Raw genomic sequence first — 15,419 nt, 5'->3', positions numbered from 1 at the left:
CTCGCTCCTACCCTGGGGGTCTTCAAAAGGAGGCTGGATAATCTCACCTAGCTGGGGTTGCTTGACTCCAGTACTCTTTCCTGCCATGGCAGGGGGTCGGACTTGATGATCTGCTCAGGTCCCTTCCGACCCTGCCAACTATGAAACTATGCCCATATCTTTAAGAACCCGTAATCTGAAAGCCAGTAAATCTCTGAAATATGTTTGAAAATAGTTTACAAGTATAACTGCATTTATTAGTGAACTTGCATTGAAATCTAAGAGCAATAGATATAACATTTGTTAAAGGAACTGATTGCCACAACATCTCATTGAGGCTAAGAGCTTAGTGAGATTCAGCAATTGTATATGGATAATGAGGGACACATATCCTAAAGTTTGAAGGTTTATTAAGGTGATGGATACCAGAAGCCTCTAGGATGGGCCCCTTGTAGAGACAGGATACTGACGGCATGGATTACCAGCCTGATCCAGTTTTGTAATTCTTATCTTCTCTGGCTGTTGTGTTATGGGATCTGGGAAAAAAGCTCTCCCTATACAGCTTTGCCCTCATACTTCTAATCTGATCTGCGGGCCTCTTGCAGTCCTATGTAGAGCATCTACAACAGCAGTTATTTCCCAGTCATATCCTGTTCAGGGATCTGGGAAAATATCTGCTGAAGACTAAAAGGATATCAATGAACATATTTCCACTGGAGATCAAAATAGAACCATAGCCCCAAATTATGACAGTATTTGTCTCAATGTGCTAATTAATATTGAATTTATTTTTGCACTAAACGGAGTTAACATCTTAGATCAGTTAGTTGAAACTGATTTTAAATTAATGTCTAGAGACATGTTTAGCACCTTGTGTGAGACACTTTTTATGTCTGGAATGATTGCAAAAGTTAAAGGTCTCTGAAATTTCATGGATTGGCTTTTTTGAAAGGTTTTTTTCCCCCCTAGTGTTAGCATGTGCAAAAAAGGTTTACATTTTAATGCGATTAAATAGTCTGTCCTGAGATTACAAATATTATAACTAATAGGTGTTGTTGCTGTGTATTTCCACTCTTGTTCTGATTTTAAATGCAACTTTAACTTTGAACTTCCAGGGTTTCTGATTCTTGTTTTTTGAGATAATTACAAGACCCCTGTACATTCTTTTATCCAGAATTACAGCTACAAACTCTAATCCCATTTTCCACTTGTTTGGAAATTGGGATTAGTTGCATGATCTTTCTGATATCCAGCCTTAATCTTCTTCCTTCTGTGGGAAATTTACTGGCATATTTGATTGAGCATATATTATGAGTATGCACACAGATACACACCCTCTAAAATTACAGTGCTTCAGACTTAAATTCTGTTACTGGAATTAAGTTGGAAACTTACTAATGTAGTAGACAACTTGGAAATATGTATCTAAAGTATGAGAGAGAAGGAATTTCAATAATACATGATGTAGGAAGTAATTTATTTTTTAAGAAAAGCAGCTAGAGAGTTGTACAAATCTCATGTATGTCTGTCTTATTGTTCTCTAGTGAACCTCGGATAGTAAGCCGAATTTTTCAGTGTTGTGCATGGAATGGAGGTGTATTTTGGGTAAGTACTTCTTTTTGTTAGTACCTAACTTAAAAATGTAAGCACTAGTTAAATCCAGTGCACTGTTTCAGTGCTTTGGTGCTTTCAAGGGTGCTATGTTGGCTTGGCTGCCCTGCCAAATTGGAAGGCATTACGAATTGTGAGAGAAACCAGTGAGTTTGAGTCTTGATTTTTTTATCTAAAGGGACCCTACTTAGGATACTTAAATGAGCTCTTATACCCCTTAAACAGACCAGAATGTTAACCTGGAGTCTGTTTTTTAAGTCCCTTTCTTTGTTCCAAAGTGATCATATGGAGTCTACTATGCTACTCCAATGAAGTCAATATTACATTTCCTCAGCTCTGTTCATCCAATAAGTGTTAATGGGTTGGTGGGGTTTATTCATCATTGTAGTGGATGTTTTGCAGTTTAATTAAATTGCTTTTCTGTTTTCATCTTCCATTAGACTCTGTCGTGATATGAGAGGAATCAGTGTGGAAATATTGATAGGAAACTGCTCAATTATATATTTTGGTTGTATTTAAGTAGAGCAGCAGTTTTTTGGTGCTCTGCACTGATGAATCATTATGTTTAATATTTAATACATAGCCTGCAGACACTGCCATTAAGCAGAATGAAATATCCGCATGAAATTTGCCTTAAATCTGTGTTTACAGATCTCTCTGCCAATATATCAAAGTTATTGACCCTGTTTGAGGGTGAGGTAGTTACATGTCAGATACAAAACAGACTTTCTGTTGGTCATACTGAATGGTTTTGGAAATGTTAGTGAAATGAGGCAAGAGGGTGCCTTCAGACAGCGTCCTGCATGAAACAGATGCTTCCAGCATCCCATATTTAATCTCTCTGGAACAGATTGGGTTGATGAGTAGATATAGTAGTAATAGAAATGAATATATGATCACTAGTACTAAAAACTTTTTTTTGTTTTCCATGTTGTCTTTTTTTTCTGTAGCTTAGTCTCCTTCTGTTTTACCGAGTATTTATACCTGTACTTCAGTCAGTTACAGCACAAATAATTGGTAAGTACATAGCTTCTATTTTAAAAATTGCTAGCGTAACAGCCCACTTCTGGGTAAACGATTCTCTGGTATCTGCATAGTCAGCAGAAGGGGCCATGCCACCATGTGCTCTTCCTCATGCTTGTCTCTGCTTTGAATTATTTTCCTCTCTTGGGGAAAAATCCTTAGAGGTTGAGCCTCTACAACTCCTATGGATTTGAGAGAGGAATGTGAATGTCTAGCACATCTCAGTATTTGGCTTAGCCATTGTAGTATGCTCTCCTTTTCCTCTTGGTTTTGTGTGATGATGTTGCTTTATCCTTTTGAGTGAACTGACTTGCTGGTTGAGATTTTCAGTACCTAAGGAATTTGTGTGTTTGGTTTTCAATAACATTAATAGGAATTGATTATCCAGATTCCTTGGGCAGCTCTGAGAATCTTAGCTAAACTTTCTTTCCTTTTATTTTTCTGCTGTGAAAATTTATGTGCCAATTTTATCATACTAAACAACATCTAACTGTATTACAGTGAGTCTATTAACATTGTTTTGTATTAAACAAAAAACCAGGCAGATGGGTAGTTTTGCTGCTAACAGACTGGAAAGGGGAAAGAGGTTTTTTTCATGAATTCTGTTTAGTATTGAGCTAGTTGTTTTCAATCTGTGTGGGAATCCTGCTCCAACATGTAATTCTGTTATTTAAAAATATTTATAGTGAATCTCATCACATACTATCCATCCTTCCCTTTACTGAGACTTAGTTTCCAAATAGTTTACAATATGTAACATAAGAATTTACACTTTGAAGGAGTTTTTCATTGCTACACACTCTTAGGAACAAGTAAGATCTAAAACTGTTAGCATATATTATTCCTGACAATTAATTTTATGTTTTGAAAGATTCCTAATTTATAAAATCATAGGGACCTTAGGGGTCATCTTGTCCAGGCTGCTACATGAATGCAGAAACACTCTTCCTAAACGATCTCTGCCTATGTAGCCTCCTTTTGAAAACCTCCACTGAAGAAGATTCTACAGCAGTGATCTCCAGCTTTTTTATGGTGAAAATCACTTTTTGGAAGTAAAGGACACCCCAGGATCTACTGTCCTGAACCCAGCAGGGCCACATGGTGGGGTTCTTGCTGCTGGGTGCAGCCTGGGGGAGGTCCATGGGGATGGGATCTACCTGTAGATCGGGATCCCCAGGTTGGTGACCACTGTTCTACAGTTTCCCTGGGAAGTCTCATAAATGTTTGTAAAGTGGTTAGAAGTTCAGTGAATATCTCCATGCATCTTCAGGATCCTCAAGTTCTTAAAATCATTGGATTTTATATTTGCTTTCAATATTAAGGCTTCCTTCCAATGTGTTAAAAAGCGAACAGATGGGAATAAGAAAATATATGAGCTTTAGGGATTGACTGCCAGTAGGAATTAGGGGCAGTTTTCTTCAGGTTGCTGGAAACTGTCTGTTAGCAGTGAGTCACATGCTTCTTGGAAGAGAAGATCTCTTCCAAGGATATCAGTAAACAATAGGCTTTTTCAGCTCTCTCTCATGTGAAAAGGAACTTCAGCATAGATCCAGAACTCCTACAAGCAGGCTGGGTAAATAGTTCTGCCTTGCCTCAATATAGGCAAGTCCCCAGTGTGTTTGGGCTTGGAGAACACTGAAAAATCATGAAGAATTCACTTTGATTAATCTGTTCCTCAGTAAGTTCTTCTCTTATTTAAATGTGCACATTTGAATCTTCAGCAGTCTGTTTCAGTAATTTGCTCCTAGCTGTTGTGGGGGGGACGGTAGAGTGAGTGGAATTGACTGTAATTCTTGGCAGGCTCCCCAGCACTAAAATAGTGAATGTTAAAGACACTAGCTTCTTCACTGTCTCTTTGCCTGTCTGCCTCTCATGCTTCTCACCAGCAATTTCTTTAGTCACTGTTTCTCTTTCTCTGCTTTCCTCTGCAGACTTTTCTCTTGCCCTCCTACTACATATCTCTGTCTACCATAAATTTCATAGACATTAGGGCTGGAAGGGGTCCTGCCCCCTGCCCAAGGGGCAGGAAGTCAGCTGGCTCCAGATCACCCAGCAAGATAAGCATCCAAGCATTTCTTAAAGGTATCCAGAGTAGGTGCTTGCACCACTTCTGGGGAGAGTCTATTCCAGATTCTGGAGGCTTGGATGGTAAAGAAGTTTTTCCTTATCTCCAGTCTAAAACAGTCTTCCAGCAGTTTGTGATCATATTTCTTTTTTTCTGCCACTTTCTACTTTTCTCCCTTTCCATTCGTGTATTCTGTCTTTTTTCATTTATCCCTTTCTTCCAGTTGCTGCATGTACTCTCCCTGTCTGCATTTGTATTCTGAACTGTTCCTTTAACTGTTGCTTTTCTTTTTTTTTCCCCATGTTGGGGATACTGCTAGTGTTTCCAGAAAATAAATGTCAACCCCATATGTTTATCGTTAATGACAGAAGAAGAAACTATGTTCTTATTTATACTATGAAAAATTGAAAGCCATTGCTTTTGATGTAATGGAGTACATATTTCCTAGAATCAGCCATTGTTTCCCGGTGGAAACACAGGTGCTAGGATATTTTTGGCAGTAAATAAAGATCAAGTGGGTGAAAATGGGTGCAGAAGGTACAGCAGAACCTGAAGCTTTTTTATAGGGATGGTTCACAACTCTTTTAGTTTGCTGCAGGTTGCCTAATTAAAAACAAACTGCTCATTCTTTCACTTCAAAGGATTCTGCTTCTCTATCACGTGGAGAACAGTCATGGTCCACAGCTGATCAGAGAAAAATGATGTCCTTTGAAATAAAAGCTGCAGCAAACAGCTGGTACACCTACACCTCTTCAGTCCTCTGGAGCTGTTTGCTGTGGCTCTTAACACAGCAAACCTCCATCTTCTATTCTAACCATGAAAAATATCTGGGTTCCAAGCACATTGGGAAAAATGTTGTTTTTACTGTTTTCTTTTTTTTTTTTTATAGTAAGGCGGAATATCACGTGTACAAAGGAAGCTGTTGCTAGGTATTTTTCTGTGGTAATTTTAGGTATGCAGTCTGAAATGAAGAGAATCCTATGTGCCTGTCTAATAGGGACCTGAATTATTCTTTTGAAGGTGATCCCTCATTACACGGTGATGTTTGGTCCTGGCTGGAGTTTATCCTCACCTCCATTTTCAGTGCCCTTTGGGTTCTTCCTCTCTTCGTGCTCAGTAAAGTTGTCAATGCCATCTGGTTTCAGGTAGGTGAGGGTGACAAGAAATAGAGTTAAGCTCAACTGCTAAAGCTGGAATTTATATTGAACAAGTGATGTACAGTAGTATTTGTTGTGTTAAGGGTTGGTCAGTTATGACCAGATCTGTAGTGCAGCTTGCAGCCTCCTTTGTTTTTAGTGTGAAGGATGGCCACTCTAGTTGTATGCTGATAGCATGTGCAGACTGCTTCTCAGTCATAAATGAGCTTTAATCTGATTTAGTCAATACAGTGATTCTCAACCAGGGTGCCACAGCATCTTTTTGAGGGTGCCATGGGGTACTGCTGAATCAGCACTATTTGAATCACACTTGCAGATGATTCAAAAGATAAACTCAAAGACTGCATCCACACGAACATGGACATTTACCCTAGGTGGGGTAGGAGAGGATGGGGCCAGCACTGGGCTGGCCCCAGCAGACTTGCTTGAGGTCCTGGGGGCCTCCTGGGGCTGCAGCAGTGGTGATCCTGCTGCTCAGAGCCTGGCCAACAGCCAGAATGTGGTTCTAGCCAGCCAGGCTCCAGTTTTGGGCGGCGCATGCTGCTCCATGCCACTCTGCTTTTTTTTGGACCCCTGGATATCCCAGGGGTCAAAAAAACCCAGTGCAGAGAGCAACTGAATGTGTGATGTGTGGTGCCGCAGACATGTCTGCAGCGCTGCATACTGTATGGCTGCATTCATCTGGACGCAGCCAAATATTTCAAATAGGACTCCAAAGTGTCAGAAACATTCTAAGCCGTTGATGTTTTTCTGCCTTCTTTACAACAGAAGAATTGCTCTATTATTTTTCAACTCAAAAAAATGAGGAAAAATAAGAGCTGGCATTTTCCAAGGGATTCCTTTAGTCTAACAAGGGGTGCCTTGAATCTCAAAAGGGTGAGAACCTCTGATTCAGTGTGCAGTAGGTAGGTTCACTAACTCGTGACAAGTTGTAAGGATGGCCCATGTTGAAACATAGGTATCCCTATGGTCTATTAAGTATGATGCCATAAAAAACACTTCTGCACGAAGGTTATTTTTCCAGATGTCCTTACTTCTCACTGTCATAGTGGGGGATGTTTGCAGGTGCATTGTGTTTCATGCTGATGTTTATGCTGCAAACAGCTTGCTGTTTTCTGGGACAGATGACCATCACATTCAGCTCTTCTCCTTTTCCTACCCCCTAGTCTTTTTTTCTTGCTACAATTATTGTGATCATCAGTGTGTTTGGAAATTGTTGCATGGAGGCAACCTGGTGCTTGATTCAGAGTGAGGACTGGGAGTCGGTCCCAGTGTGGCCCTTTGTTTTCCAGGGTAATAGGCTATGTATTTTGGCAGTATTCTGCAAGGACAGTTGCTGGAAATATCTAAATGCATAAGCTTCCCTGATTTGACACTAGCCCAGTTTCAAACCACTTTGGGCAAGTAACTTTGGGTATTACCAAAGTCTGTCTGTTATCAAGGTACCAGGGTATAGTGTGCAGTTCTCTCTTTCGGCTTGAGGCAGAATCCTGCTTCACTTATGTGCACAAGTGGCATTTACCCAGCCACATAGCTGCCATTTTGGGCACATATGCACAATTTGCAATCCTACTCTGTGTGCAGTCTAGCTATACAAGCTACACAACATGGCTACTGAGCATGCATATGTGCATCCTGTAAATGTGTTCTGTGGCATTTGCCATGCTGACTGCAGATTAGTAGTGCACTCACTGGAGTTAATTTTCTTGTTAATTAGTTCCTGAAATGTGTGTGTGTCTGTTTTCAGGACATCGCGGATTTGGCTTTTGAAGTTTCAGGAAGAAAGCCTCATCCCTTTCCCAGTGTCAGTAAAATCATTGCAGACATGTTGTTTAATCTTTTACTACAAGCACTCTTTCTTATCCAGGTGAGATGAGACCTGTTTTGGATTCTGTATGTGGGCTAGTAGAGAATGCAGGTGCATACATATTGACTGGATGGGCAGGCTGTGAGTAGGAGACTGGGAGTATCAATTTGCTCAGTTTCTTCTATATGACAATGTGACAGGAGGAAGGTGGGATCGGGGCGGGGGGAGGGAGGGAGGGAAATAAAACTAAAAAAATGGCCCTTCCAGTCATCCGGTTCCATGTCACTCAAGGAGGAAGAAAAAAGAATGGTGCTGTACAAACTCTGTAGAAAGCAAAATCATTGTTTTTTTCTCTTCCACTTCAGGGGATGATTGTGAGCCTTTTCCCAATCGATATCATTGGTCAGTTGGTTAGCCTCCTGCACATGTCACTGCTCTACTCCCTATATTGCTTTGAGTACCGATGGTTTAACAAAGGTGAGTGCTACCCTTGACTTTCAAGGCTAACGGGGCATGTGTTCAGCAATAGTCTGCAAGGACAGTTGTTAGAAATACTTAATTGTATGAGGTCCCTTTTATATGGCAGTTCCATTTCAATCCAGTTCCTCTAGCAAGTAATTGTTTCTTTTTTATGACAGTGCCAGAGCATAGTGTGGTGCTCTCTTAGGACAATGACTCCCTGGCATATTTGTGGATTGTTTTTCAGAAGACTTAAATCTTTCTGAGCTGATGCTTATTGTGTTGTAAACATAAGAGGGATGTAACCAGAAGATGTTTCTTGCTTGTGATAAATGACCTTCCTGCCTGCTTCTCCACTTTTGGATTTTCAAGTGCTTCAGTATGGGGATAAATATAGGTGCTGAGACATTGTCCAGTGGTGAGTCAAGCCAGCAGGATGTAGAAACAAAATACTTACTTCAGAAGCATCTGGAAGCACTTCAGAACAGGGTTTGAGATCCCACCATTGTGGGGATGGCATAAGTCATACAAGATGGAACAGCCACGCCACTGGTCATGCAAGAAACAGTTCAGTTGGGAGAGTAAAGCAGGGGTCAGCAACCCTCAGCATGTGTGCCAGAGCCATAATATGTGAAGGCATTTTGATTGGCATGTGTAGCTCGGGGCAGGTGGTAGGGAAGAGGCCCAGGCTGCACTGCCACCATAAAGATTGGGCCCCTCGTGACTTCCCTGCCATCCACCCAGAGATGCATGTGTGCACCCACCGCTGGCAAGAAGCTGGACCAAGGCTGTGCAGACCCTGGTGTAGCTGCTTGCAGCCTCCCTGCCGCCTGCTGTGACCAGCCCGAGATCTCTGGTGGGTAGAAGGGGCATGCCCAGGACCTGGGCTGGCTGTAGCAAGTGGCCAGGAGGTGCAAGCAGCTGCACTGTGGTCCGTGGAGCCCCAGCCCAGCTCATTACCAGCAGTGGGTACATGTGTGCTTTGTGGCAGATGACGGGGAAGGGGCTGTGCTGCCACAACAAAGATTGGGTCCCTTGCAGCTCCCCTGCCATCCAGCCCTGGCACGCCAACGTCTTCCAGATAAAAGCTGTGGGTGTTTTTGGTACTCTGCCCAAAAAAGGTTGCTGTTATTGCTGACTTCTGCAGTAAAGTATTGGCTGCAGCACTGGGTTGTCATCCACTCCTTTAGAAGGAGCTTTGGGACCATTTTCACTTGAAACACGTGCCAGAAAATGACAGAGAGAACTTGACTTCAACATCTTATCTGAAGTCTGGTCCTAGTGACAGCAGAGCTAACTCATTTCTTGTTTGTGTTCCATTGTGGCGAGCCCAGATCCTGGCAGGATCTTTATTCCGTATCTTCCAGATGAGAATGCAGCCTGCTGTCACACAGGCATCTGTGAAATGCACATGCCATTTCATAGTCCTTTTAACCTGATCAGCATGAATTGCTATTGCTGACTTGTTGCCCAGAAGTTCTGTGATTAGATGTTTTGGTTGTGTTGCCCTGTGTGGAAATATCCTGCTGCTTGATCGTTCAGGTAATAGAAGAGATTATAAACAGCAAAATGGTGTTTGAAACAGAACAGAAAGATAAGAATAGTATAATAAACATTTGCTTGAGGGGTAGATGCAATCTGTAATTTTCTGGGTGACTTCTAATTGAAAAGCCTTAAATGTAATCCTATTCTGTTGTAGTTTTCAATTGATCATGGAATTCTCAACCAACAAACAAAACCAAGGTTCTTTTGTGTAAAGTTTCTTCAACTCCAAGATACTGCGTTTTTACTCCATGGAATCGATTCCAATAGAAACTAATCCAAAATGAGTGGAAAGAGGAGACATTTTATTTTTGGAGCCTTCTGAAGTCTAAATTTAGCTACAGAAAAAAAAACACTAGTGGAAAGCCAGGCTTTCCTTTGTAATGCTAGAGCTCAAGATTAGGAACAAGCCAAAGATGTCAGATAGGGCCAGCCTTGGATAGTCACTCCCACCTGGCTTTTGTTAAATTGCCTCACTTAAGTAATCTTCTCCAGCAAAGACTAAGAGAAGAACAAAGGCTATATGGATCCAGTAAACTTAAGTTTTTGTCCTTTTTTTTTTTGCGGCAAAATGCCTACATTATTAGAATCGGATGAACACCAGATTTTAGAGGTTTGTAAGTTAGAAGTCCCTTCTCAGATTTTATTCCAACTTGGTACCATAGTCTGAAACTTCACCAACTGCAATTGGTATTTTTTTTTTTTTAACCTAAGACTTTTCTGTTTATATTCTTATTTTAACTTTGTATTTTTACCAGGAATTGAAATGCATCAGCGGTTATCCAACATTGAGCGGAACTGGCCCTACTATTTTGGATTTGGTTTACCACTGGCTTTTCTCACTGCAATGCAGTCCTCTTATATCATCAGGTAATTCTCATTTTAGATTGGGAGCATTGGGTGATCTGTTCTTTAAGGAAATAAATGCAGAGATAACTTGTCCCCCAAACACCGCCAGAAATATATGCCTTCTCCAAAATGTCACCAGAGCTCTGTGTTCTTCTCCCTTCCCCACCACCTCCATCTGTCCCTAAGTGGAAGAAGTGTCTCCACACCGACAATATAATGGAAAATAGCTCTTGCCAGCATGTAGGTGAAAGACAATAAAACGGGGAAGTGCACTGAGAAACAAGGAAGACTTAAAAATATATATATTTAAAGCACTAAGATTCAGTGCAGATTTTTCTGTAGGAAGCCATGCAATTAAAAGACCTATTCAAATCATAGTATATTCTTGCCCTGCTAGATTGAATATACTGGAAATAGTGGCTGGAAAAAGTTCAGATCCCTTTGCCAACCAATGAGATGACATTATTGCTGTTTGCTTTTCAGTTTCTCATCTTGCTCTGACTCTTCTGTAACCTCCTGTCTGGCTTTTGAATATGCTTACAGTTAGAGCCAGCCTTCCTGGCATAATTTCTCTTGTGCCTGTAATACAGAGCAGTAAGCAGTGCTAGCAGTGAGCGCAGCTGATTTATTATTGATGCAGATATGCTGTATCTCTGTCAGTCTTGCCTAAGGTAATGCTGACAGCAGAGGTATCGGAGGTAAACCCAATTCCGAAGTCAAGCCGTGCATGTTTCTTTTAGTACTGAGTGATTACACTCATAAAAACAGTGCAGAGGATCTCAGCAGAAATTTTAAGCACACCCAGGTTCTCCCCAGAAATTATGTGTTTGTTATTTATATTCTCCATGCCCTTCACTCTTCTTCCACATGACTGAATAAGGCTGTAGTGAAATTTTGGTGGCTGCAGTAGTTCTTCAGTGACTGTATGTAGCCTGCCATTTATAAATCTGTCCAGTAATGCTTATAGCAATCTCTACATAATACAAAGATACAGCATTTGGAAACTACAGGTTTAGACATAGGTACTGTCTTGAATATGCAGGATATAATTCCCTCTTCAAGAGCAGAACAGCAGTCATCTGCATCATCTGTGTGAATTCACTGGGCTTCGGTTGGCTGTTTGATTCACTGGGTTGGCTCTTTTATTTCCCCTATTATTTCCCCCATTTCCTTTCATGTGCTTCCATTCACTGCAGATTCCAAGAGGGTTTTCTATTGTATGGGTGGACATTTTTTGTATTGCCCTATTATGACACCACTCTGTAGTAATTGAGACCTATGACTGAATGTGCCTTTTCCATTTTGCAGTGGCTGCCTGTTCTCCATTCTTTTCCCTCTATTTATTATCAGCGCCAATGAAGCAAAGACACCTGGGAAAACATAGTAAGTCTTTAGTAAAGGAAGCTCGGGGGTTTATTTTAACTAATGCCATGTTAGACGCAGGAAGAAGTTACACTTGATTCAATTACCTAAAAGCGAACAAACGTTAAAACAGTCCTGTGTCTGGTAGATAAATACATCTCTGGGAAGGTTAGTTATATTAAGGAAAGAATGCTCATGATGAGGTTCTTTCACTAGCTTAAAATAAGAGAAATTAAACTGGATTTTATTAGCCAGGAGGATGCTGCATTAATTTTGTGAAAGTATTTTGGAGGGAGGGTTGTGTTTCAGAATTTGGTCAGACCTTGCTACACCCTTTAGTTCTTCTTAGTCACATGCCGCAAGCTAAGGCTGGGGATCCCAGAGCCTGGTATTCTGAAGTTACCATCAGCTCCACTCTCATCTACAGTGTCATGCTTTTGAAGCCAGACTAACTCCAGTCTTGCAGTCTGCTCTGTCCTCCCTGCAGAGATACAGGATTGCTGCATCCCATTCTTGCATGTGAGGGGTGACAGCATTGTTTCCTTCAGTCTGTTAAAGTGGAATGTAGCTATGGTTCTACTAGCCTGTGCTCTGAAGGAGCTCATCATCCTATAATGTACCAAGCATAGTATACAAATGGACAAAAAAAACTTTGTACTGTGCTGTTGGATTAGAGTACATGCAGTGAGGGGCTGTAATGGGGAAGAGACTAGACTTGGAATGGAAGCTCATGGCATTTGTTCTCTTTCAGCCACTTCCAGCTGCGTCTCTTTTCTTTAGTGGTTTTCCTCAGCAACAGACTCTTTCACAAGACAGTTTACCTTCAGTCCACCCTGAGCAGCTCCTCCTCCGTGGACAGACTGCCCACTCCTCACCCATCCCCTGCCAAACAGAAGGCTGCTTTGGGGCACTGAACTACAACCAAAGCGGGGGCATCATCCTTGGCTGCTACATATGCCCCTGTAACCCAAGGACCGGCAGGACCCATTCTGCCAAGGGGCTTGTGCATGTCCTACCAAACACTGTCAAAAGCCCCATCTGGACATTGGTTTTTGTGTCCCATTGAAAGCGTGGCTGGAAATTTTGGGGAAAGTCGGGATTTTTAACACCTTTGAGTTTTAAAAAGCCGGGTTCTCTGTGCTTGTTTTATAGAGTGTAACAGACCTGTGCCTGTACTGTTTTGTATGCTCTTTTCCTGTGCCATCTCCCCCCTGTCCCAGAAAGAATGATTTTGTAATCCATATTTTGCTGTAGTTTTGTGAAGCTGATGGGAGTCTCTACAGTAGGTTGCCCAACTGTTGGGTTCAATGATCATCATCATTTGTATACTGTAACTCAGGTCAGGGTTTTGTAATTCCTGCTGTGCTGAAAAGCAGAATTGGAAGACAAACTAGATCATGCTGATCTAGGGGCAAGATAAGTCTATACAGAGAGGGGACTCTCCCTTCCTGCACTATCTAATGAGCTTCATTCAAGCTCTTTCTGTTGTCTGGCAAATTTGGGTCTGTTGTCAATACAAGACCTGGACAAGTGCCACCTTTCAGCATCCAGTATGTGTACTGGAGGGCATCACTTTCACAGAAATGAAGCAAATGCCTCACCTAAACAGCAGAATGTTGGGGGTTTTTTTTAAATAAAAATGAAAATCTTGTTTTGGAGCTGGTGAAAGCTCCTTCTGAAACTTCAAAGGGAATTCAGAACTAAGGTCAGGAGCTGAAATGGGAACTGACTGAAATGTGTTAAATCTGTGCTTGGGTTATGTGGTTTTTATGTAATATTTTTTTGTCTCAGCAATTAGATGCTTCTAAAAATTAGTGTCTGCCAGTTTTCCATGGAGGCACCATGCAGACTGGTGGTATATAAAAGAGAGAAAATTATGAGATTACAAACTGTATCCAGATAATGCAAGGCAGAATTATTGATTTTTTCACTGGATTTGTCGGAGAACGCAGACCTGCACCAGGCCACTGCCCTGCTTAAGTTGGTGTATGTCTTGGAGGGAAAAGGGCTTGTTGAAGTTAACAAGAAAAGCTCCAGTGTACTATTTATATTGCAATTGTTGTCCCAGTGTACCTGGAATGGTATTAGCAGAAGTACACCTCTAAATGGTTGTGATTGCAGTGAAACTGCTTTGTCAGCTCAGGATATGTGAACTCATATATATGTGTGTAAGTCTGTGTGTGTCTGTGTGTATATATACTCTGTGTATACACAAAGAGAGAGCAATCAGTCCTGATTCTAGACAGTGTTCTTCATGCATGTAAAATTTCTGTAGGGCAGAACAGTCTATGACATTCAAAAAGCCCTTTGGTTTTTCAGAACTGAGGTCGGTCAACAGATACACTTTTCTCTAGTATTTTCACACTGAAATATTAAATGAAAAAAGTCAAAATTTGCATTGATTCTGTCTGAGTGTTCAAGCTTATTCTAACAGTAGAAGGCTAATTTTACTAAAGGTGAGTCATAATTAAGAACTACATAAATAGCAATCTATGGACTTTTAAGGTTTTGCTGGGTGGGGGAAAGGGAGGTGAAGGCTATGGTGGAGACTTGACAAAATATTTGATACAGCTTGAGATCTGAGGCACAGATTTTGTATTTCCTGTAAAGTTCATGAAGTAATCTAAAATGAATCTTCCAGTTTGCTACAAAGCATCCTTATAGTTGTACTAACAACAGCCACTTTGGAATGCGTATTTTCTTCTAGCAAGCCACAGGGAAGAGAAGGGTAAGATTCATAGTAAAATATTTAATACACAGGCATTTTGAAAGGGGCTGTATAAAATCAAAATCATGTTGTAAAACCCCACAAAACTGTTTAAAGTTAGTGCAAGCACTTCAAAGCAAATAAATTAATAATTAAGTTAACTATGAATCTTATACTGCCAGCTCACTACGCAAATGTTCTTATCTTTTATTTAAAGAAGTGCATATTTCCTTTGAATGCAACAGGTGTGTTAAATGTCAAGGAGACTTAACTCCTTAAAATGTTTTGAAGAAGCAGTAATAAGCTTGTTTTGAGCTATGGCACAGAAGACAAATGACAGATGCATCATTTCAGTCTCTCTTGTCTTTTAAGTAAATCTAGTAATTTCCAACCCTAACTGATTTTTCTGACAAAGAATTTGAAGGTGTGTGAACCCTAACTCTGGAGGGGCTTTCACCTCCCTGTAATATGCAGACTATTGTATATATACTTTTTGTTCATACATAGATTATAGTGGCTACAGGAATCTCATATCTTTATTAAATTAATGGTGACTGGATGGGGATGGCAGTAAGGGGATGGATATACTGAGCATAGTAACTTCAGGCTAGATCCAGTGAAGAACCGAGGCATAGCAGCGCTACCTTGTGGACGCACCTACACAAGACATTGTCACCATAGCGATGAGGTACAGTGACAGCTCATTGCTACAGTGATGCAGTGTCAGCGCACAAAAACTGTGGTGCAGCTGCTGCGCCACTGTAGCAATGAGCTATGTTGCTGTAGCTCATCACTATGGTGACAGAGCATCTAAAATAACTAAATAACAGGACTGCCCTGTATCAGTGGGTACTGTGC

General features: G+C 41.0%; 1 protein-coding gene across 4 annotated transcripts in view; it reads left to right on the top strand.

Annotated features, from left to right (window-relative positions):
• EI24 (EI24 autophagy associated transmembrane protein) overlaps nucleotides 1-14,256 on the top strand; it is a 35,632-nt gene extending 21,376 nt beyond the window's left edge. For all 4 annotated transcript variants that reach the window (XM_059719592.1, XM_006267371.4, XM_059719590.1 and 1 more), the window contains exons 4-11: nucleotides 1,524-1,584; nucleotides 2,541-2,607; nucleotides 5,699-5,823; nucleotides 7,583-7,702; nucleotides 8,008-8,119; nucleotides 10,402-10,513; nucleotides 11,801-11,875; nucleotides 12,606-14,256. In XM_059719592.1, coding sequence (XP_059575575.1) covers nucleotides 1,524-1,584; nucleotides 2,541-2,607; nucleotides 5,699-5,823; nucleotides 7,583-7,702; nucleotides 8,008-8,119; nucleotides 10,402-10,513; nucleotides 11,801-11,875; nucleotides 12,606-12,768 — 835 coding nt within the window. In that variant the 3' untranslated portion in view covers nucleotides 12,769-14,256. The remainder of the gene's footprint in view (nucleotides 1-1,523; nucleotides 1,585-2,540; nucleotides 2,608-5,698; nucleotides 5,824-7,582; nucleotides 7,703-8,007; nucleotides 8,120-10,401; nucleotides 10,514-11,800; nucleotides 11,876-12,605) is intronic.
• Nucleotides 14,257-15,419: the final 1,163 nt, after the last annotated feature.

The sequence above is a fragment of the Alligator mississippiensis genome, chromosome 16, assembly GCF_030867095.1.
Source record: "Alligator mississippiensis isolate rAllMis1 chromosome 16, rAllMis1, whole genome shotgun sequence".
Lineage (NCBI taxonomy): Eukaryota > Metazoa > Chordata > Crocodylia > Alligatoridae > Alligator > Alligator mississippiensis.
This window is presented reverse-complemented; position numbering and strand designations above follow the sequence as displayed.